The sequence below is a fragment of the Saimiri boliviensis genome, chromosome 4 (assembly GCF_048565385.1).
Source record: "Saimiri boliviensis isolate mSaiBol1 chromosome 4, mSaiBol1.pri, whole genome shotgun sequence".
Classification (NCBI taxonomy): Eukaryota; Metazoa; Chordata; class Mammalia; order Primates; family Cebidae; genus Saimiri; species Saimiri boliviensis.
In genome coordinates this window covers 127,037,041-127,059,947 of record NC_133452.1, presented here as the reverse complement: position 1 = coordinate 127,059,947, position 22,907 = coordinate 127,037,041, and the positions used below count along the sequence as shown (strand labels likewise).

The 22,907-nt window shown below is 36.3% G+C and overlaps 1 protein-coding gene across 4 annotated transcripts in view; it reads right to left on the bottom strand.

Annotated features, from left to right (window-relative positions):
* Positions 1–22,907, bottom strand: part of COL21A1 (collagen type XXI alpha 1 chain) — a 300,511-nt gene that overhangs the window by 96,254 nt on the left and 181,350 nt on the right. For 3 of the 4 annotated variants that reach the window (XM_074398177.1, XM_074398176.1, XM_074398178.1), the window contains exons 4-9: positions 20,810–20,978; positions 20,499–20,715; positions 17,989–18,162; positions 16,408–16,485; positions 13,744–13,827; positions 6,614–6,676 (exon numbers count right to left, since the gene is read on the bottom strand). In XM_074398177.1, the coding sequence (XP_074254278.1) occupies positions 6,614–6,676; positions 13,744–13,827; positions 16,408–16,485; positions 17,989–18,162; positions 20,499–20,715; positions 20,810–20,978 (785 nt within the window). Of the gene's footprint in view, positions 1–6,613; positions 6,677–13,743; positions 14,195–16,407; positions 16,486–17,988; positions 18,163–20,498; positions 20,716–20,809; positions 20,979–22,907 lie in introns of those variants that run through there. The other variant, XM_074398179.1, reaches the window with a different exon arrangement.

The window sequence follows — 22,907 nt, the reverse complement described above, 5'->3', positions numbered from 1 at the left end:
TTTCTATGAGATTTAATCCTCCATAGAAGGCTGGCCCCTGTGGGGACCTCTAGTGTACTGCAGAGGCACATAAAAGGGGCAAGGTGGCGGAGGGACTGAATCACCAACTGTGACCTGGTGACCAACCCACTCTTTTGTCTATTGGTAGCAGTGAACTATCAGTTTTCCCAATGCATTTCCTAAGACAATAAATACAGAAAATCATCTCTAGAATTCTACAGCTTAGTCTGCTTCTCTCAGCAAATATAATGGTCTTCACGGAATTTTTTTTTTTTTTTTGGACGTCTTGCTCTGTCACCAGACTAAAATGCAGTGGCATGATCTTGGCTCAGTGCAACCTCCGCCTCCTCCTCCTGGATTTAAGCGAGTCTCATGCCTCAGCTTCCCAGGTAGTAACCCTAGTTCTTCAGGCCACTGTCATGAGTTTGGTTTTCACGCCACCACACCCAGCTCATTTTTGTATTTTTAGTAGAGACGGTGCTTCACCATGTTGGTCAGGATGTTACTGATCTCCTGACTTTGTGATCCATCCGCCTTGGCCTCCCAAAGTGCTAGGATTACAGGCATTAGCCACTGTACCCAGCCCATAGGATCTTAGAATATCAGATTAGAGAGAACCTGGGCCTCATGTGGAAACATCTTCTCATTTTCCAGATGAAAAAACTGAGGCCCATAGCAGCAAAGCAGCTTTGCTCACCAAAGAGTTAAATAAACAACCCCAGATCTCTCCAACAACCAGCTTGGGCTTTTGCTTCAGTAAAGTACTTTATTTCATAAAGAGTAACTAATGATAACAGAAAAGAGACATGAGCACTGTAAAAATATAAATGTCTATAAATTTGTAAGCTAGAGCTATTTCCACATATGGCCTTCTTTAACAAATCAATGCCATATCTGTACAATGCCTTTAGTAGCTGTACTTTTCTGAATTACCTGGCAGGATATATAAATATTTCCCCTACCTCTTTTAATAATTTGTTCAGGCACTGTGTTGATAGAGATTATTTAACTGACAGAGAACTAAGAAAGAAATGGAAGGATCTGAAATAGCTTTTTAATTTTGGTTGAAGGCACTTTCCTTATAAAAATTAGTATTTCTCCAGAGTGGAATAAGTTCCTATTTAAAGTTTCAGTTGGCTTGGCCTGGTTATAATGTGTATAAGAGAATCAAATTGCTTATTGAGGGGGGTTGCACAGAAACAAGTCCAAACAAAGCAGAATTCCCTTCAAATTGTTCCATCCAAGTTTCCTTGGTCCAGATGGCTCCAATAGCCAAGCCAGAGGCCCCACCCACACCTTCTCACTCCCACTGGGTCCTGGCCTTGAACACATACTAATGACCCTCAGCTGTTTTGGCTCTCAGGCTTGCTTGTTCTTCCTGCCTGACCACCCAACCTCACATCCCCTGCAGAGGGAATGAAATGTGGGGGAGAAGGGGAGACTAGGGGAAGGGGCCGGATATTTAAGAAAAAGTCATACCTTTGGGAAGACAGGATTTGGGCTGATACATCAGTTTCCTACTGCTGCTGTAACAAATTACCCCAAACATAGTGGCTTAAAACAATTCATTACCTTACAGTTTCAGAGGTCAGAAGGCTGAAAGGAACCTTAGATACAATTAAGGTGTCAGCCAGAATGCATTCCTTCTGGAGGCTCAAGGGGAGCTTCCCTTTTCCAACTTCTAGAGGCTACCATCATTCCTGGACTCATGATTACCTCACTGAGTTTTCTGTTTCCATCACTGACTCTCTTTCTCTAACTAAGACACTTCTGCCTCCCTTTTATAAAGACCTTTGTGATTATATCTGGCTACCCAGATAATCTAGGACAATCTCCCATCTCAAGAACATTAAATTAATGATATCTGCAAAGTCCCTTTTGCATGTAAAGCAACACATTTACCGGTCTTAAGGATTAGGACGTGGACATTTTTGAGGGACCATTATTCTTCCTATCACAGTTGTGTGTTTTTTTGAGACTACTATCAGACACTACCATGGTAATCTGTGTATAAAATAATACACACAGGCACCAAAACACATCCATGCACTGAAAGAGTTGAGGCACTAAGTCTATTAAAACTTTAGTCAGAGTCATAGAGTAATATCCATGAGCATTATATCAGGCCAACAATAACTCACCTCCAGTACCACATTCATGGGAAGATTTTTTTTAAACAAAGAAAACCAAGGGCTGATAGCTTGTGGAAGGCCTGTTCAGCACTCACCTCCAAACATTGCCCGGGATTTTGTAGCACTAAAAAGAAGGCCTAAATAATTTAATAGTGCTGTCAGGGAGCTCTGGGTCATTATGAGGCATCAGCAGATGACATCAGTGTGCAAAATGTATTGGCTTGGAGTCAGTATAGCACTTCAGCTGCCAGTAACAAAAAAGTAGCTTCCAGGGAAGGGGTCTCCAAGCCAAGGAGGCTCACATTTATAAAACTCAGCTCACCCAGTGTAATTCGAGCAAAACTCACAAAGAACCTCAGGGAAGTATCTTCAGTGAGATTAAGGAAATGCAGTGAGGAAATGCAATGAAGTCACATGAGACTTTAGTTAAAGTGAGAAAGGAATGGATTATAAGAGAAATTATAAGGCAAATGTTGGTATATAACGGGGGTTGAAGATAAATGCAAAAGGCGAGAGGTTAAGCTTGGAGTCTATTTACTCAATTCAGTTCCATTCAAATAGAAGCTGTCTTACGATAATTCCCTCAACTTATTCCCCAAAAATAGCACATATAGCTATTTCAGTGCTATTGGCTCGACCTCTATCTCATAAAAAGATTTAACTGCTCACATTCTTCATCCAGGACAAACTCTCCTTTTGTAACTAGAATCAATGCCCTCCAACCTACCTATAGATTTTCTTCCTGAAAATATCCCTCACCTTCCAAACTTTGACTTTTTTCTTTTGCCTCATTTTCATCATTATGAAAAAAAATACTACAGTATCTCTCATTAAGAAAAAAAAACCCTGCTTTTAAAACACTGCCCCAATTCTACTGCTCTGTGTCTCTGCTTCCCTTTAGATCACTCAAAAAAAAAAGCATCTGTATTCACTGTCATCATTTTTCTTATCTCCCACTTTCTGCTTAATTCATTTCAATCTGTTGTTTGTACTACCCTCCCTGAAATTCTACTCAACAAACTCCTCAAATACCCTCCTATAGCAAATCCAATGGTCTAGTTATACCCCTGATTCTTCCGGATCTGTTGACAACAATAACACACCTAATAGGATGACACTCCCTGGTTTTCCTCCCATCTCACTGATCAGTCCTTCCCAAATTCCTGGGCTGGATGCACTTCCTCTTTTTCCCCTGTAAGAGAGCCCTATGATCAGTCTCCTGCCACCTTCTCTTATTTATCTTTTTTTTTTCCTTAGTGATCTCATCTGCTCTCATGATTTTGCATGCATCTACATGAAAATAAATCCCAACTAGACACCTCAAACCTGTCCAAGAATATAGTCCCAATTCCCCCCCTGCTATGGTTTGAATGTTTTCCCCCCTCTAAAACTCACATTGAGATTTAATTGCTACTGTAACAGTAGTAAGATGTAGGGCCTTTAAGAGGTAGTTAGGCCATAGAAACACTGCCCTCATGAAGAGATTCAGGTCATTACTGTGGGAGTGGGTTAGTCACAAAGGAAGTGAATTCTTGACTAAAAAAGGATGAATTTGTCTGACCTGCTTGTTCTCTTGCTGACTCCCACTCCACTATCTCTCACTCATACCCTCGTCATGTGATGATTTCTGCCATAACCCTGCCAAATGCTAGTGCCATGCTCTTGGACTTGCCAGCCCGTAGAATAATGAGTCAAATGAACCTTTGTTTAAAAATTATTTAGTCTGTGGTATTCTGTGATAGCAACAGAAAATACACTAAGACACTTTTATAAAACTCATATCTCCCCCAGTCTTGCCCAGTGCAGTAAATGGCACCACAATCCACCCAGTAGCTCAAGCTATACTCCTTTGATTCTTCTTTGACTCCTCTCTTCCTTTCATACCCTATATCTACATGTGCCAGCAATTCTAGTCAGCTTTACATTAAGACTAACCCAGAATCTACTTCTCCCACCATATCACCCTAGTACAAACTACTCTTACTACTGAGAATCATAAAACAACCTCCTGCGGAGTCTCCTCTCTTCTACTCTTGTCCTCATGTAATCTACTCTCCAAATAGCATTTATATTTATCCTTCTAAATCACAAAACAAATTACTTTCTGTCTCAAAGTCCCTAAGTGGATTGCCCTCACACTCTTACTCCCTGTGCCTGAGTTGAAAATAATGCTTCTCCAACAACCACACAACATCACCTTAACTCTGCATCTCCAGGTGGCTACCACTTTTGTTTACCCCTCAGCCTCCCTTTTGAGATGGAGTCTTGCTCTGTCACCAGGCTGGAACGCAGTGGTGCAATCTTGGCTCACTGCAAACTCTGCCTCCAGGGATCAAGTGATTCTTCCACCTCAGCCTCCCGAGTACCTGGGGCCACAGACATGTATCATCATGCCTGGCTAATTTTTGTATTTTTAGTAGAGACAGGGTTTCACCATGTTGGCCAGGATGGTCTCGATCTCTTGACCTCATGATCTGCCTACCTCGGCCTCCCGAAGTGCTGAGATTACAGGTGTGAGTCACTGTGCCCAGCCCAGCCTCCCCTTCTTCTAAGAAAAAAAAAATTTCCCCAAGTTTGCTTTCTTTTTCTTTTTTAACTTTTAAGTTCAGGGTACATGTGCAGGTTTGTTATCCAGGTAAACCTGTATCACGGGGATTTGTTGCACAGATAATTTCATCACCCAGGTGTTAGGCCTAGTTCCCATTAGTTATTTTTCCTGACCCTCTCCCTTCTCCCACCCTACACCTTCCAATAGGCTCCAGTGTGTACTGTTCTCTATGCATCCACATGTTTTCATCATTTAGCTCCCACTTATAAGTGAGAACACGCGGTATCTGGTTTCCTGTGTTAGTTTGCTAAGGATAATGAACCTCCCTTTTTGATAATCTTTCTCCAGAGAGGTTTATCTGTTTATCCATCCCTTTCCCATGCAAAACTAGTTCAAAAAGCCTCAGCACATTACTATTTCTTCAGAACCTGGCTATTTTTGTTGTTGTTGTTGTTGTTATTTTTCTTAGGTAATTTCTCTCAGGAACTTAAGCAACTCTTCCACACTCATGGTTAAGGTATTGATGATTTCACATTATATCTATAGTTCTTTCATTCCTTGAACAATTTTGATTCACAATGGAAACATTCCACTCTTTCACGGTAAGAATTAATGTCTCGTGATAAAGAAAATCTCAGGAAATACTTTATTTTGGTGACAATTATGATTTGACATTCAAACATTCAAAAGCTAATTCCTTTTTATTTATTTATTTTTTATTTTTATTTATTTATTTTTTGAGACCATCTTACACTGTCACCCAGGCTGGCATGATCTCAGCTCATGCAGCCTCTGCCTCTCATGTTCAAGCGATCCTTGTGCCTCAGCCTCTTCAGTAGCTGGGATTATAGGTGTGTGCCACCACACCCAACTAATTTTTGTATTTTTTTAATTAAGATGAGGTTTCGCCAAGTTGGCCAGACTGGCTTCAAACTCCTAGCCTCAAGTGACCCCCACCCACCTAAGCCTCCTGAAGTGCTGGGATTACAGGCATGAGTCACCATGCCCAGCCAAAAGCTAATTCTTAATGTTTGTTTACTCTTATAAACATGCTGATAGTGACTTACCTATAAATATTTGCCTAAAGTGCTTTAAAGTTGATTTATGTTCCTGTTACATCTCTGAAGTTTCCTTGAGACTCAGAGGATATTATATTTTTATAAATATATTCCAGTGTATATGTTTTTAGGAAAATAACATTACCTTTAAAAGGGTTTTTAACTTGAAAGCTTCCATAGACATGTGGAGAAAAGACAATAGCAATTCTAAAACAAGCCGTTCATGAAACTAAGAACTCACTGGACAATATTTTTTATTGAACATTAACTCTATTGCCAAACTGGCCTTAACATTCTCCTCAACTTGACTAAACGGAGGCAGATTTCTTCCTGACTGTGAATCTCTGACCTCCCCTTTCCTTAGAGCATTTGCTTTAGAGAATTTACAAGGGCAAATTCTTTCTGTTTCTTTGAGATGTAAATGTTTTTAAAAGCTACTTGCCAATTTTATAGCCCAGAAATGTCTTTCTCAAGGACCTGTGAGCTACCCCTTTGAAATGTAATCATCAAAGAGGATAGTGCCCCCACTGTGTTCCAGTGCCTAAGCGAGGGCAGGTACCTCACTCTGATGAGCACTAATTAGCAAAGGCAGACTTTACAGAGGCAAACATTTGCAAACTGTGAAGTAACTCAATGTGCTTAAGGCTACTGATCAGCCTCCCATCCAGAGTCCTCTACTACTTTTCCATTAGCTTGCCCTAGTGCTCACACACCCTAGCTCCCTTTGTTTCAACAGAGTTGAGTTCAGTCTCTGCTTCCTATGGCAGCAGTCATGAATAAAGCCTTCCTTGCCTATTTAACTTTGCTCGGCAAAACTTTTATTTTGACACTATGATCCCAGATATACCGGAGATGACTAAGCTTTCAGTACTCACAGGCTTACCATCTTGACCAGGTTGTCCAGGGTAGCCAGGGTTCCCAGGCAGTCCAGGGTCACCCTAAGCAGAAAGCAAACTTATGAGTACAAAACAACCAGCCACATTGGTGCAGTCAAGACCAATAAAAGTTCAAAACCAATTCCATTATTTGAGGCTTTTTTTTTTGTATGTTAAAAACAAAAGTTAAAAAAAAGGCTAAAAAAATGATATCAGATTTTAAATGCTTACTTAATATATGCATTTTATTATATTGAACTTCCAATGATTTATTTATGTGACCATACCAAGTGTAACTATAGCAAATATTTCTCACTGATGCAAAATGTGCACATTTATGGTAGGATACATTTTTAGAATTCTGAACAAACTATAAAGTGTCATAGCAAATATGGTCTCCATAATAGAAATATTTGATTCATAAGGCCTTTTTTTTTTTTTTTTTTTTTTAGACAGAGTCTTGCTCTGTCACCCAGGCTGCAGTGCAGTGATGCAATCTCAGCTCACTGCAACCTCTGCCTCCTGGGTTAAAGCGATTCTCCTGTCTCAGCCTCTTGAGTAGCTGGGACTACAGGCATGTGCCACCACACACAGCTAATTTTTATATTTTTAGCAGAGACAGGTTTCACCATGTTGGCCAGTCTGTTCTCAAATTCCTGACCTCAAATGATCCATCTGCCTGGGCCTCCCAAAGTGCTAGAATTATAGGCATAAGCCACTGTGCCCAGCCTATAGACTTAATCCTAAAAGTTACACACACACACACACACACACACACACACACACACACACACGTCAATGTCCTATAATACAACTTAACTCATATTTATTTTTAAAATAGTGTGTAAACCATGTGATTTCTCATATAGAATTCAAGTTTAAAGCTGCATAACTCTCATTTCCTTCAATCCTGTAAGTGTGTTGCTGTTACTCTGTCTATACTTGCGATCTGAAATTAACATAATACTACTATGAGAGCAAGGCCTAAGCCAAACAACTCTATTCCAAGTCCCATAATCCTTGAATACACATAATATTTAAATGAAGAAAACACCCTTATCTTTAAACACCTAAGATCTTTAAAGAACACTGTTTCCTACCACATGGCAATGAGCTCAGTCACACTCTATGGAACTTTTGCATGCTGCCCAATGGCCAGTACTGACCATTCCGATGGTCATCACCCACGTAAAAAAATAAATAAATAAATAAAATAAATGAAAGCAACATTTTTGTGAAGTTGTTTTATACTTTAGCTCTAAGAAATGCAAAAAAAAAAAACACAAACAAAAAAAAAAAACATATGTATCTATCTCTGAATCCATGAAGTCTAAATGGAGCATCTTGCTGAAAAATATGAAGTCTCTGCTATAAGTATCAGTATGTTCCTATACAGAAGCAAGTGATTTCTATTAATTCTTCACTTGGTTTTTTTGTTTGTGAAACGGGGTCTTGCTTTGTCACCCAGACTGGACTACAGTGGTGTGATCACAGCTCACTGTAGCTTCAATCTCCCAGGCTCAAGTGATCCTTCCACCTCAGCCTCCTAGGTAGCTGGAACCACAGGTACAAGACATCATGCCCAGCTAATCTTTATATTTTTTGTAGAGGTGGGTTCTCAATATATTACCCAGACTGGTCTTGAACACCTAGGCTCAAGTGATCCTCTCACCTCAACCTCCCAAAGTGCTGGTATGAGTGTGAACCAATGAACCTGATCTCTTTACTGTTTTTTTTAATCAAAAAATCATTCACATAGAAATCAATCACATACCCAGTGATTAAGGGTACTATTAAAGAGCCAAATTTCATGGAAATACTACTTCAGACTCCTGGCTAGGGAGATTTGTTCCTGAAACAACAGGAAAAATACGGAAAGAACTAAGTGAATTCTATTAAGGAACCAATAAAGTAGGGATGAGCTGTTCACTTAGCAGCTGCCCCCCAAGAGGCTTAGCCTGAGGAAAGGCTAAGAAGAAGGGAAATGTCATTTTTAAATGACAGAAAGAAGAGCTGTAAATCCAAGGGGGGAAGAGAATGCTGAAACATGTAATGTCCTGCAGAATAAATATAATTTGTAATTCCAATCCAAGGACTTGCAGTGCTGGCAGGGCATTAGGAAACAACTCTGGGTCTCTAGAGAGTTAGAATTTTTCTCTTACTTTGAGAAGGTCCACAGTAATACCCAGCCTCCCTGTCATCCTTCCTTACCCATGTGGTGATTGAACTCACTGCCTTTCAAGAAATGGTATCCTTTTCTTCTCCCTGGAATAAATTCTTCTCTTTTTCCACTCTAGAGTTAATAAGAGAAAATTCTCACTGCACCTTTCTTGTTACTCCATTTTTTCCTGGGGTCTTTTCCTACTGAAATCCTATGACAGCTCTCAAGTAATGTTGTCTCAAAGTTTTCCCTTGGTTAGTTTTCATTTATCATGTGGATTGAGACTCTATAGCAAGTTCTGAATTTTCTATCTTCTTTTTTTTTTTTTTTTTTTTTTTTTTTTTTTTAGATGGAGTCTTGCTCTGTCACCCAATCTGGAGTGCAATAGCACAAGCTTGGCTCACCACAACCTCTGCCTCCCGGGTTTAAGTGATTCTCCCGCCTCAGCCACATGAGTAGCTGGGATTACAGGCACATACCACCACACCCAGCTAATATTTGTATTTTCAGTAGAGATGGGTTTTCACAATGTCGGCCAGGCTGGTTTCAAACTCCTGACCTTGTGATTCACCTGCCTCTGCTTCCCAAAGTGCTGGGATTACAGACGTGAGCCACTACACCCAGCCTTACTTTTTTTTTTTTTTTTTTTTTTTTTGGTACAATGCTAGGTATCAAGTAGAGATTCAGTAACTACTTTCTGTCTGATGTACTTCAGATAAAATCTGTCATTGACCCACTTATTTGTAGAATATTAATTATCAGCAAAATCTAAGATATCAAAAGCATTTAAGAGGGTTTAATCTCTATCATCATCCAGCTGAAATAAAAATTTGGCATAGAAAAGGGTGGAAGAGTGTGTGTGCGTGTGTGTGTGTGTGTGTGTGTGTGTGTGTGTGTGTGTGCGTGTGTTACTGTTTTATGCTGCATAAAATTATAAAAAAGATATTTAATAATAACATTTTCAGTTGATCAAAATTAAGTTCCCAAATGAAAAAAATACCTACAAGCTAAATACAATGTGACTTCATAAGGACCGTAACACTCATCAACAGTCCCAAGAGGAAAATAATCTCTTTTAGGTTCTGCTGCTGCTGTTAGAATTTACTGGTTATTTCGACTATTGCTATCACTGAGTTATTGGCAAAAACTCAGGTAGGTTTGGTATTGTTGCTACAAAACTGGAAGAATAAAGTAAAATCCTAATTAATTAAGCTGTTTGGAGAGAAGGCCAATTTTATTACTGTTAATAAGGCTGACAATCAACCTTTATTGACTGTTATATGCGAAGCACTGGCCCAACAGATTTGCACATATTGAGTTACCGAATTCTCGTAATAATCCTATGAAGCAGGTACTTTTGTTATTCTTATTTTCTATATAGAAAAAGTGAGGGCCAGGAAATTTAGGTAACTTGCCCAAGGCCATACAGCAGTGTTAGAGATGGGATTCAGACCCAACCAGTTCAGCTCCAGGGTCCAAACTCCTAAACACTACCATTTCTGTCCACAATAATACACTGATCAGAACCAGACCGAGGAATGCTAGAAAATCCAACATGGAAAAAGAATTCCCAATACGTTAAATTAGATGCATGACTTATTATAAAACTGTGACTAAATTTCAATTCACTTTATTCTAATTTAGTTGAAACATTTGCACATTTTGAATTTTCAAAAATACGTATTCAGCTGAAAAGCAGTATCTATTTATGTTGATCTGAATTTGTGCTGCAGGATTTATAAGTTGTTGACAGAGTGGAAATGTCATGGACTAAGCTAAAACATCTCTGAATATGGTCTCTCAAGTAATGTAACCATAAATAAAGTAAGAAACAGTTATGCTTATAAAAATAAGTTCATATTTTAAGTTGTACATCCAAGGCAAATGTCTTTGGAATTCTTCATATAAGCCCAAATATGATGTTTTCAAGTCTTCATTTCAAAAACCTGACGGCTTCATGCTACCCCTCTAGTCTCCACAAGAGTACCTGATCTAAGACCTAGTCCACTCTCCAAAGCCAACCTCTTTCCTCCCTCCGAACCCAAGTACCAGCTAGAAGTACTCTACTCGGTCTGGAAGGATTTAACATAAAAATATGAATGCCCTTGGCCCTTGAAATTTTCCAAAGGCTTTTGTGTTTTAGACAGACGGTACCTTGATGGTCCCAATGAATCTCTAATTGGCAGAATTATTAGGGTATAACGAAGGGTGTCAACAGAGATATGGCTACAGTAAAAGTAGTATCTTGGAGCAAAGAAGTTATTAAAAAAATTATTGCAACTTAAAAAAGATAAAAATGTCTTCTTTCCACTTCTGACCTAATACAACTAACATTAAGGTTAGAACAAACGTAGGAGTTTGTTCCTACAGATGTTCCTCTGGCTACTGAAGTAGGGGAAGAAGCTGTTACTTGCATGCATGGGTAATTTAAAAGGAAATTATTTGCAAACTGGGGTTCACCTGGATCTTTCTTGCAGAACAGAACCGTTTCCTATAGTTGAAACAGGTGGGAAGGGAGGATCTTACTGTTTTGAAAATTTCATAATTCCTTCAACAAAAATTATTATTGTTAAGCACTGTGCCAGACTAGAGTGCCAAAGGAGAATGTTCTTTTTATTAAGCTTCATTGTGAACAAAAGAAGGTATGGCATATCCAAATGATTCCAACTGATTCATTAATCATTCCCTATGTTTGTCATTAGGGATAAAAAAAAATAAGTTATTCTTCCGGGGCTCACAGTCTAGTGACAGACAATTTTCTGATGCCTGACGAAGAGTTATAATAACATGATAAGTCTAAGTGTGATGTACCTTGTCATTTTGACCTGGTTTTTTTTAACAGTATTGTTATATTTTCCAGAAATCTAAAGAACTTTAAAAAAGAAAAAAAACTATCTTAGAATCAGCACTTACCCATTTATCAATACCAAAATTTCTCCTCTGTTTCAGTCTGGGCCCAACACTCAGCTCCTAAAACTCTATTTTTGACTAACAGAAAGGCTAGATCTGTTCTTCACAGGTCACTAGATTTTGATGGAGTTCTGCAAAACTTTCCAGAAAGCGTATAACAAAAATGGCCAATAAGCCTCATTGGAATCTAAAGTAAACTTGTCTCATCTGTTTAAACTCAGGTTCTGTTGAACTAATTAAAACCCTAGTAACTTTCTAAGCCAGAATAAAATGTTGCTAGGGATTCTGTTTTTTACACACAGGTCGGTGATCTGAGTAAGGAACCACTTCCAGGATAAAGAGCCCTAAATGGATGGAAGAGTGTGTGTGTGTTCCTGTTCTCCTGCCAGATTTTCTGAAGAAAATGGAAAGCAGATCAAAAAGGCATGCCAATTTCAAGATTGGTGGAAAACTGCAATTTCACTTAGAGTAGTAGGTGGCAATAGGGCTAGATTATGACTAAGAAAATGAAAATGAGAAACACATGAAACTTGGAAAAATTAAAAATTAGACGCTTCACCAGATAAGACAATGAGTGTGCTAAAAATTCAGTGTAGCAAGTACATGGGTAAAAATAGGTGACACTACAAGATGTCTAAAGGACCACAAATGATAATCAGAAAACATCAGAGGCTTCAGGTGCCTCCCCAAAGTGAACAGCCCCTTGGAGACCCTGGAGATGGGAGAGGCGGCTTAAAGTTCACTGAGAGTCAGAAAAGCAGTCTACGCTTTGATAGGTCAGAGATCATGGTTCTCTGATTTATACATTATATTTCATGCAGGTCAGATTACTTTTATGTATACTATTCCAAGAGGAATACATTATATGAATATATATATATATATATATATATTTTTTTTAAATGAATATATATTTTTAAAAGAATCTACTGGTAGGACACACCAAGGTGTCTTCCAGGTTATATTCTCCCAGGAGAATTTTATAGGTATTTCTCCTTTATGTCAAGGCATATTAAATAATAGGTGGCTACTTTAAAGATGATTTGGATTAACTTTTCTAAATGCTATCTAAAAATAATTTACAATAAATTGATTACATATTGCATTACAATTTAAAGCCAGGCAGAGATTTACTTTGAATGACAAATCAAATGTATACTTCTTAAATTCCATATCTTTCTTGATTTTAACAGTTAAGGTTGAAAATGAATAGAGAAATATGCATAAAAGATAGAAAGATTTGAATTATCTTGGACCAGCAGTCCAAAAAATAAAACTTTTTCAGTTTTAATGATTGAAATACTAATTACAAACTCACTTTGGCAGTGTATATACTAAAATTGAAACACTAATCAGAAAATTCAGTCTAAATGAACATTACAATTCATATTTAACAAAAATGATTATGGTCACTTCAAGTAAAAGGTGATCAATACACAAAAACATTACGTTTTTACTTGGGGAATCATACTTGCTTTCAAGTTACACATTATTTTACTTAGGTGATATTTACAAACAAGGTTTATCCATGGTGGAAAAACCGCTACACTTCCCAGTGTCTAACGCTGTATCTAGGTGATGCCACAATAAACACAACTTAAAAATTTAGTCATTAATATTAAATTGCATAGATAAATATTCAGAACATATAATATACAAAACAACTGGTTATAAAGTGGTACACACACAATGGCTCCAATCACATAAAAATGCTCATGTACATTTATACACAAATCAATATGTCAATATAACTGGAACATGTGCACATACGGTAATATGGAAGTGACTAAAACAATAAACAACCAAACAAGTAATACTGTCTCAGTTTAATGTGGAGGATAGATATCAGTTTTAGGTTCAAAATGTACTCTAATCTAGTGTAGATTAGAATACACTTATTTTTCTATTAAAAAAAATAATAACCAAAACTGAGGTTTTAAACTGTGTAAGACATCAGAGAGAAATTTCTCAACAGGATCAATGGTGATTAGGAATTGCATGGTTTACCCCGCTCTTGCTTGCGTGTTTTAACAAAAACAGCAAGTTAGGTGTTACTCACTTTGGGGCCTTGAAGTCCTGGTTTTCCTGGAGGACAAATACAGGGAGCTGGAGTTGAACCTACATCACTGGGACCGTTAAGGCACTACAAAAACAAAAATGGAAACAGACAACAAGCATGGAAAGATACACAAGTACATGCACACACAGGTTTATGCATTTATATATTTGTGTAAAAGGGTAAAAGTATCTTACATTCACTTTTGAGTTTTATTTAGCCCAACCCAATAGGAAATTACAAATGACAAAAATCTATAAATATTAAATACATCGAAGTTACGTAAAAATGGGTTTTATGGCCAGGCGCGGTGGCTCAAGCCTGTAATCCCAGCACTTTGGGAGGCCGAGGCGGGTGGATCACGAGGTCAAGAGATCGAGACCATCCTGGTCAACATGGTGAAACCCCGTCTCTACTAAAAATACAAAAAAATTAGCTGGGCGTGGTGGCGCGTGCCTGTAATCCCAGCTACTCAGGAGGCTGAGGCAGGAGAATTGCCTGAACCCAGGAGGCGGAGGTTGCGGTGAGCCGAGATCGCGCCATTGCACTCCAGCCTGGGTAACAAGAGCGAAACTCCGTCTCAAAAAGAAAAAAAAAAAAAAAATCAAAAATGGGTTTTATTTGTCTAATAGACTTACTTACAGTTGTTGGAAAAGAGCTAAACAGTCCCACAATACAAATATCACCTTAAGGGGAACAATAGTATCCAGGCTTACCTCTCCATTCTGAAAGAAAAACAACAAATGTGTTTTAAAATGTTTTTAATGAAATTTATAAATTATTAACCTAATTTACAAATATTTCACTGATTAGAGATATATGAAATCTGAAAACCAACAAGAGCCAAAATATTTGCCTGCATTTATCCTAAAAACTCACCTATCTATACATGTTACTACTCCATTCATATAGGAGGATACAGGAAGGATACGTTTTTTTAAGGTGAATAGAAGAAGAAAATTAAAACACCAAAGCTGCTTGATATAATGGCCATGCAAGATCAAAAATATCTCCAGATGAGATTTATACGCTGTCTTGAAATTTCAGGAAATTGTTTAAAAAAACAGAAAAAAAATGCTGAAACACATCCGAGCAAGTCACAAACTACATGCATTAAAATTTTGCACTTTAGGAGACCTTCTTAAAAAACAGTCTGCGTTTTACTGAATAACATACAATTTTAAAGGATAGTCAACTTTCCAAACAATAAAAAATTAGATTAAAAAAATTACAAGGTTGGATTGATGGTGCAAAAGTCAAAAGGGCCACAGAAAGTCACAGCTGAGAGTAAAACACGAGACATTAAAACATCAAATGGAAGTGAGAATTCAAAATCTGCAATCTAAGGCTGTGCTTTATCATATGAGAGGACAATAGTAATGATCATATGTGAATGCAGAGAGAGACATCAATAAATGAAGTATGCACAATGAATTCTCAAATGCAATGACTTATTAATGCTTTTAAAAGGATTTATATTTCAAGTCATAAAAATCTAAAATAAAAATGAACATGCTTAAACAGTTATTTATCTAGAAAACCCAGAATCAATCCTTTCTAGAAAAGTCTGTTTGATTACAGATCTTTTAAATGTGCTGTTCTGTGTCCTCAAGGTTTTAGAATATGTGGATTCATACATTATTCCATTTGATAGGAAAAGAGAAGTTGATGACAACACAACTACACACTTTTTTTTTTTTAAGAAGGGGTTTCACCATGTTGGTCAGGCTGGTCTTGAGCTCCCGACCTCAGGTGATCCACCCACCTTGGGCTCCAAAGCACTTGGATTACAAGCACGAGCCATGACTCCCGGCCAACTACACACATTTTAAAAACTATGGCTGACTCAAATACCACTGGGAATCCACAATGTCATAAAGTTGCACAACATTCTACCATATTTCCACTAGCAGTAATACACCAACTTTTTATACAGGAGAAAGGGGATTGATCACACTCATACACACACACACACATACATACACACACACCCCATAAGATGCTATGACATTTTAGCTTATAACCTTTTCCTCCTAACGCATTAATGAAAATAAATAGAAACACTGCTTTTATTCTAGAACTATATTATATTATATATTATATTGTATATATAATATTATTATTCTAGAACTATAATATAATCTTACTTAAGTATCAACACCAAAAAAAGTATATATTATTTCACTGACACTTGGAGAAAAAAAAAGTCAGTAAAAAGGAAAAATAATTATCTCCAGCTCTTTAGAACTGTACTGTTCAGAGTGTTCTGTCCACATATGTAATATACACTATTATATTGTTATATTATATGTGATTACATTAAGTATAATAATGTATTTCACACACTGACATTCAGACAAAGCATCCTCCATTTTTCTGGAGCAGGTCTCATTTTGCTTTACCTAAGCAGTAGAATAGTCACAGACATAGATGATGGAAAGAAACATTTCCTTGTGATCTTCAATTCACACTTGCACAATAACACATAACTTTATTTCAATTATAAACCTCAAAATATGTTTCACTTCATGTAACTTCACTTCCACTAACATTTAAAAATAAAATTTACTCTACTTATTAAATACTCAGATATTATCTGCTTTTTATTTATTGCTTTGAAAGTACAAAAGCAACATCTAGGAAAAAATAATCCCTCCTCCTACTTACAAATCCAGGAATCTCACATGCCGTCTCCCGGTTGTTCTGTTCTGGGTCACAGTAGATTCGCAACTTTTGGACATCAAACTAAGAACACAAAACCAGTAGAGTTAAAGTTGAGGCACAAGCGAATTGTTTTTTAATAGCAACTCAGATACATAGAAACCTTCATGATGGTTAGTAATTGTGTAAGGTTTACATCACAGCACTTAGCTAAAACAAACAAACAAACAAAAAAAAACAGAAAATTTGAATATATATATATATATATATATATTTTTTTTTTTTTTTTTTTTTTTTTTTTTTTTGAGACGGAGCTTCGCTCTTGTTACCCAGGCTGGAGTGCAATAGCCCGATCTCGGCTCACCGCAACCTCCGCCTCCTGGATTCAGGCAATTCTCCTGCCTCAGCCTCCTGAGTAGCTGGGATTACAGGTACGCACCACCATGCCCAGTTAATTTTTTTGTATTTTTAGTAGAGACGGGGTTTCACCATGTTGACCAGGATGGTCTTGATCTCTTGACCTCGTGATGCACCCGCCTCGGCCTCCCAAAGTGCTGGGATTACAGGCTTGAGCCACCGCTCCCGGCCGAAAATTTGAATATTTAACATACACTATAAAGATGTGATACAACACAACTCCTAAAGAAAAATTCCCTAGCACCAAGAGCAAATCTCCAATTTTCTCCAGGAACTCAGTGAGGCTTTTTTAGTGCTCATGTATTAAAATCTAATGTAAAGAGCATTTTGTAGGACACTTAAAAGCTTTCCTAGGTTTTCTGTATTTATCCTACATCGCTACAACATTCCTGATTGTATAGGGCGGGATCAAGAAGCCATCTTTGGTCTTTACTATTTAGTTGCTGACATGGAGTGTTCCATGATTAGTGGGCCCGGCACCTCTTAATGTTTAAATATTTACTACAATTTGACATGTAGCATTAATTCATAGAGATCACATGTGTAAACACACATTTGAAAACGAAAGCCTTCCTTTAATAAAAACAGTGCAGGAGGGACATACCTTTTCAAATAAAGGATTTTTCTAGAAATGCCTTTTACAGACACATTTCTCCATCCAAACAAAGATACTCCAGTTTAAGGAGATATCAAAAAACTCAAAACAAAACTTTGGTAGGTATAATTTCAACATACCACAATTGCTTTATTTTTAAGAAACAGATTTGTTTGTGAAGAACCCTGACATGAATTAATCTAATTTTATCCTTGCAGCTGTAAAGACATTTTTATAGCCCCACTTACAAATGAAACTATATTCTCTTTTCCACATTCATTACTTAAACTATGTTTCTCTTGGGAAACATTAAATTAATGTTTTCTAGAAATGTAGAATTCTACCCTAAACCCAGGGGAACATTTTTCTACATATTCTTATAAAAATATTAAGTCCAATTCTGCATTATAATACATATGCTTACACATAATTTCACTAATGAGCTGACCACATTTTGGCGAACATAAGGGAATTCATAACTAAGGTAAATACAGTTACATATGGTGAAAACTATTACAAAGGAGAGTAAAAGTTTCCTTTTATATACTTCAGAGAGCAAATCATTATTTATCTACCTGAACAGTTTCTTCTTTTCCAGAATATTTTCCAATTTGGGTTTGCCCATTGATGAAGATCCCTAAAACCGGATGTAAGGGCTTGTTTTCAATTTGTTGGTCATCAATATACAGAGTTACATCTTGTTCTGTTACTAAGAGACGAATTTGGTGCCAGCCTTCATCAAACAATGTCTGCAGGAAGAAAGTGTGGCAGATTCATAAATAAAGCCCCTAACAATATTTTATTTTCTTTGTTCTTACTCCCTTGCTCCTAACCGTTGCTGAGAAACTTCATGCCACAGAGACTGAATGTATTATTTATAAATTCACCCTGACCCAAGCTGGACCTTATATGCTACCCATGACTTCTTTCATTAATCCTTATCCGAGTTCCTATTCCATATCTCAAAGAAGTTGTGTCAAACAACTTACTAAAGCAATGCTCCCTCAAAATCATAAATGAGTTTAACAATCGCTGAATCCAAATGGCTTTTTTCCTTCCTCATATTGTTTATTTAATTGCAACTCTGGGCCCCATAACTAATCAATCTTCCTTGATATTCTCACTCAACCTCTGGGATTCAAACAATCTTGATCATTTTCATTTCTTCCTCTCTAGTTCCTCATTCTCTCTCTCTGTCTTTGAGTGTCCTCCCTCAACCTATCCTTTTATGAGGGCATTTCTCATAGATCTGTTCTGGGCATTTTTCACTCTCGGACTCATTCATTCCTCCAGGCCAATTATCCCTTCTATGTAATAACTCCCATATCTACACTAACAGCCTTCCCTATGTATGGGTTCTATAATTCTAATACTAGCTAGGATAATTTTTTGAGTATGTTTCACAACTAGCCCAACAAGGTATGTAACAAAATAAACTTGAACTATCCCCCAGAATTTTCTTCCTGACCTGATTTCCTTTATAATAGCATCCTCCGAACATAAGTTTCTTTCTTTGAATTGCAGTAACTAACCAGATGCAGAGTTTTACCTAAATTATTTCTTCCACATGACTCAATTTCATTTCCTCATTTTCACTGTCACTGCCATAATTAGGGCTCATGGAACTCTTGCTTTATTTCAATAATTTTCAGATCTATCTTGATCTCTGACACTTTCATTTCCAAGCCATCCTTCAGAACACCACTAGAATTAATCTCTCTCCCTATAGTTCTGTTAGGGCAGATGTTCCATCTTGTTAATTGCTGTATCCCCAAGATCTGGCCTAACCTTAGTATAAAGTTGAAAGTATTATTTATGGACAGAAGGAGAAAAAGAAGTAGAGAAGATTGCTTTGACTACGACACACTTATGGTCAAGAATTGCTGATGAAGCATTTACTGAATAAAGTACAAACCACATTATATGGCTTTCCAGGCCCCTCATAAATTGGGCTTACACCTAGAGAGCCTTTTCTTCCATGCATGTTATATTCTAAAACAGGGGAGCCACTTTGCATTCTATAAATAAAAACCCTGCATTTTGTTACATACATAACTACTCAGTACTAAATAATTTGTTTAATGTGCCCTTATATCCATCTCTATCAAAATGCTATACATACTTCAAAGTCCAGTTCAAAAATTATTTTATTTACGCAGATATCCTCATACTTTATGTTACAACAAATTTTCCCTTCCACACTCCACTAACACTTTGTACTTCTATTTGATACCAGTTGCCTTGAATATCCTCTTATAAATAAGCTCCTTGAAGGTAAGAAACATGCCTTATTCATTTGCCATTTCTTGCAGAATCTGGCACACTGGCTTTAATGAAGATAGCAGACAAGAAATTTTTTTTATTTAATGTACTTACTAAATGAAGAAATTGCATACTATATATTACCATATACATTTCCTACACTGTGTAATATGCCTTTGGACTACCATAATTATAATAATGAGGAAAACTTAATTAATTATTGTATCTGTATTCTGAAAACATGACTTGGAAAATAAACTTTTTTAAGTTTATATACTCTATTAAATATATATTCCATTTGGAGAAAAAAAATGTTCTCCTAAATAGGTAAATTTCATACCTACTATCTACCTGGTATTTAATATTCTAATAGATATGTCTTTATGTAAATATCCTGTAGAAAATGGCAGTGTAAAACAGACCAATATGGACTTTGAAGTGAACTAGACCAAAATGTAATTGCTGACATCATCACTTATTAGCTGTTCTACTTTGAGAGAGAACTTAACATCCTTGAATATTAGTTTGTCTGCAAAATGGTATCAATGGTTTCTTTACTGGATGGCTACTGTAATTAAATGTACCTGGCACCTACTAGTAGGCACTCAAAATATGTCAGTTCCCCTCAGCATTTGTCCCCATATTGATCAAGAAACAATTTTCCTTTCTCTGTTAGTTTTCTTCAACACAGAAACATTAAAATATAAAGTTAAAATATTTCCAGTTATATTAAAATTATAGCCCTCTTTTCCCCAACAAACATAAACCCAGTGGTGCCTCCCCATGAATATCATAACCATGGTATTATCCCAGGCATCTTTACCTTAACTTGAGGGTTAGCAAAGGTAACCACTTGTGAGCCATTAATTATGCTGGTTGTTGTAAATAATAATGTTTTGTCCACTCCATTTAAGGTAACTGCTATTTGTGGCCTTCCATCAATAGTTAATATTCTCCATAAATCCCAAATTTTCTTGACCTTAAATCTTTGAGTAGACACAAATACATATGATGGAGGAAGACCTTCTGGGAAAACATTGCTAGAAAAAGAAGAGCATGTGTAAGCTTAAAGAATTCTTGACATGTCCATAGGCATATCCCCCCAAAAGAGTTATGCCAACATATAATGTATACCTTGTGGGTTCTGACAAATCAACTTTTGATGTTACTTCATATCCTTTTATCTTTGTTGGTGAAAGCTGTATTCTTTTCTTAACCTTTTTCTTTACATCTAAACCTAAAAGAATATCAAATCCCTTCTCATCACGAGCTGCCACTGGAATTCGTGTTGGACAGACAGATTCTATAAAGCAAAAGCAATAAAAGTTGATTAATCATGGACTACCCAAACAAAAAAAGAAAAAGCAAGGGAGAAATATTAGACAATATAGTATTCTATAACTAGAATTATGAAATCTACATATGTATACAAATATATAGTATATAAATGTATATGAATATTTTCTGAGAAAGTGTAGAAGTATTTTACATATTCGGCAGTGAAATCTTATTCTTTTTTCCCTAAAAAATGGGGAATAAGAGTAAAACAAAAATATAAGATAAATATTTGTTAATGTATTGTCTTTAGCAACAAATTGAGACAATAGGCAATATGAGACAATCTAATACCTATGGAACAGGAAAATATTGGAACAGGATTCATGATTCTCATCCAAGATTTCCTATTAATTAGTCATACAACCCTGGCTAATGCTCTTAATTTACTGAATTCAAAGATGAACACTAAGATTCTTTTCTTGCATTCTTAGCATCTAAGGAGTAAAAAGTATTTTCTATTCTTGATTTTCTTTTCAGTTCAAGCAGCTTATAATTCTACAGCTCAAATATCATTGGTCTATCTCACTGGAAAAAAACTTAACCTGGGTCCTATCTATTCATGAAAGTTCTTTAAATGAACATATTATCTCATCTAGAATTAACTACATATTAATCATACTTATAAAGAATATTTTCTTAAGAATAATCATCAGCATTACATAGTCAGCTATTTAAATAATAAGCATGATATACTTCAGCTGAAGAATACAATAAATGAAAAAATTTACTAAAGATGTTGAACAGCAGCCTTTAACAAGCAGAGAGAAAAGAATCAGCAAACTCAATAATTAGTTATTTGAAATTATCCAGTCAGAGAAACAAAAAGAAAAAGGTATGAGAAAAAATGAAGAAAGCCTAAGAGATTTATGCAACACCATCAAGCACACCAATATATGCATTTTGGGAGTTTCAAAGAAAGAAAAGAACAGAGCCAAAAAGGGACAAAAAGCGTATTTAAAGAAATGAGGCCAACAACTTCCCAAATCTGGAAAAGGATATGGACAGTGAAATTCAAGAAGCCTAATATATGCTAAGTTGAACCCAAAGAAATCCACACTGAAACACATATAATCCAATTGTCAAAAGTTAAAGCCAGCAATAGCATTTTGAAAGCAGCAAGAAAAAAAAAAAAGAGACTTGTTATATACAAGGAAACCTTGATAAGACTACTAGCAGATTTCTCAGTAAAAGCATTGCATGCCAGGACTAGGATGACATATTCAAAAGGCTGAAAGAAAAAAACAACCTGCCAACCAAGAACGCTATGTCTGGCAAAACTGTTCTTCAAAAATGAAGGAGAAATAAAGACTTTTCTAGATAAACACAAGCTGAGAAATTTCATCACCATCAGACATGCCTTATAAGAAATTCTTAAGGAGTCATTCAAGATCAAACAAAAGTACACTAAACAGCAACATAAAAGTATGAGATAGTATAAATTTTTGATAAAAGTAAATATATAGAAAGACACAGAATATTATAATATTGTAATAGTGATACATACATGACTTTTAATTCTGATGTAAAAGTTAAAAGATAAAAGCACTTTTAAAAACTATAATTTTAAAAACAGATTAACAGATACAAATTATAAAAAGATGCAATTTGTGGCATCAGTAACAACGGAGAGGTAGTAAAGTATAGAGTATTTATATGTAATTTAACTTTATACCAACTTAAAATAAATGGTCATAATTACATGATGTTTTACGTAATCCCTATGGTAACCTCAAAGAAAATAGCTATGGAAGACAAATAAAATGATAAAGGACATCAACACAAAAAGAAGCAATAGAACACAAAGGAAGGCATTCAAAGAAAAAAAGATGGACAAAAAAACTACAGAAAAGACAGAAAATAATTAATAAAATATCAATAGTTTTTTCCCTATCAG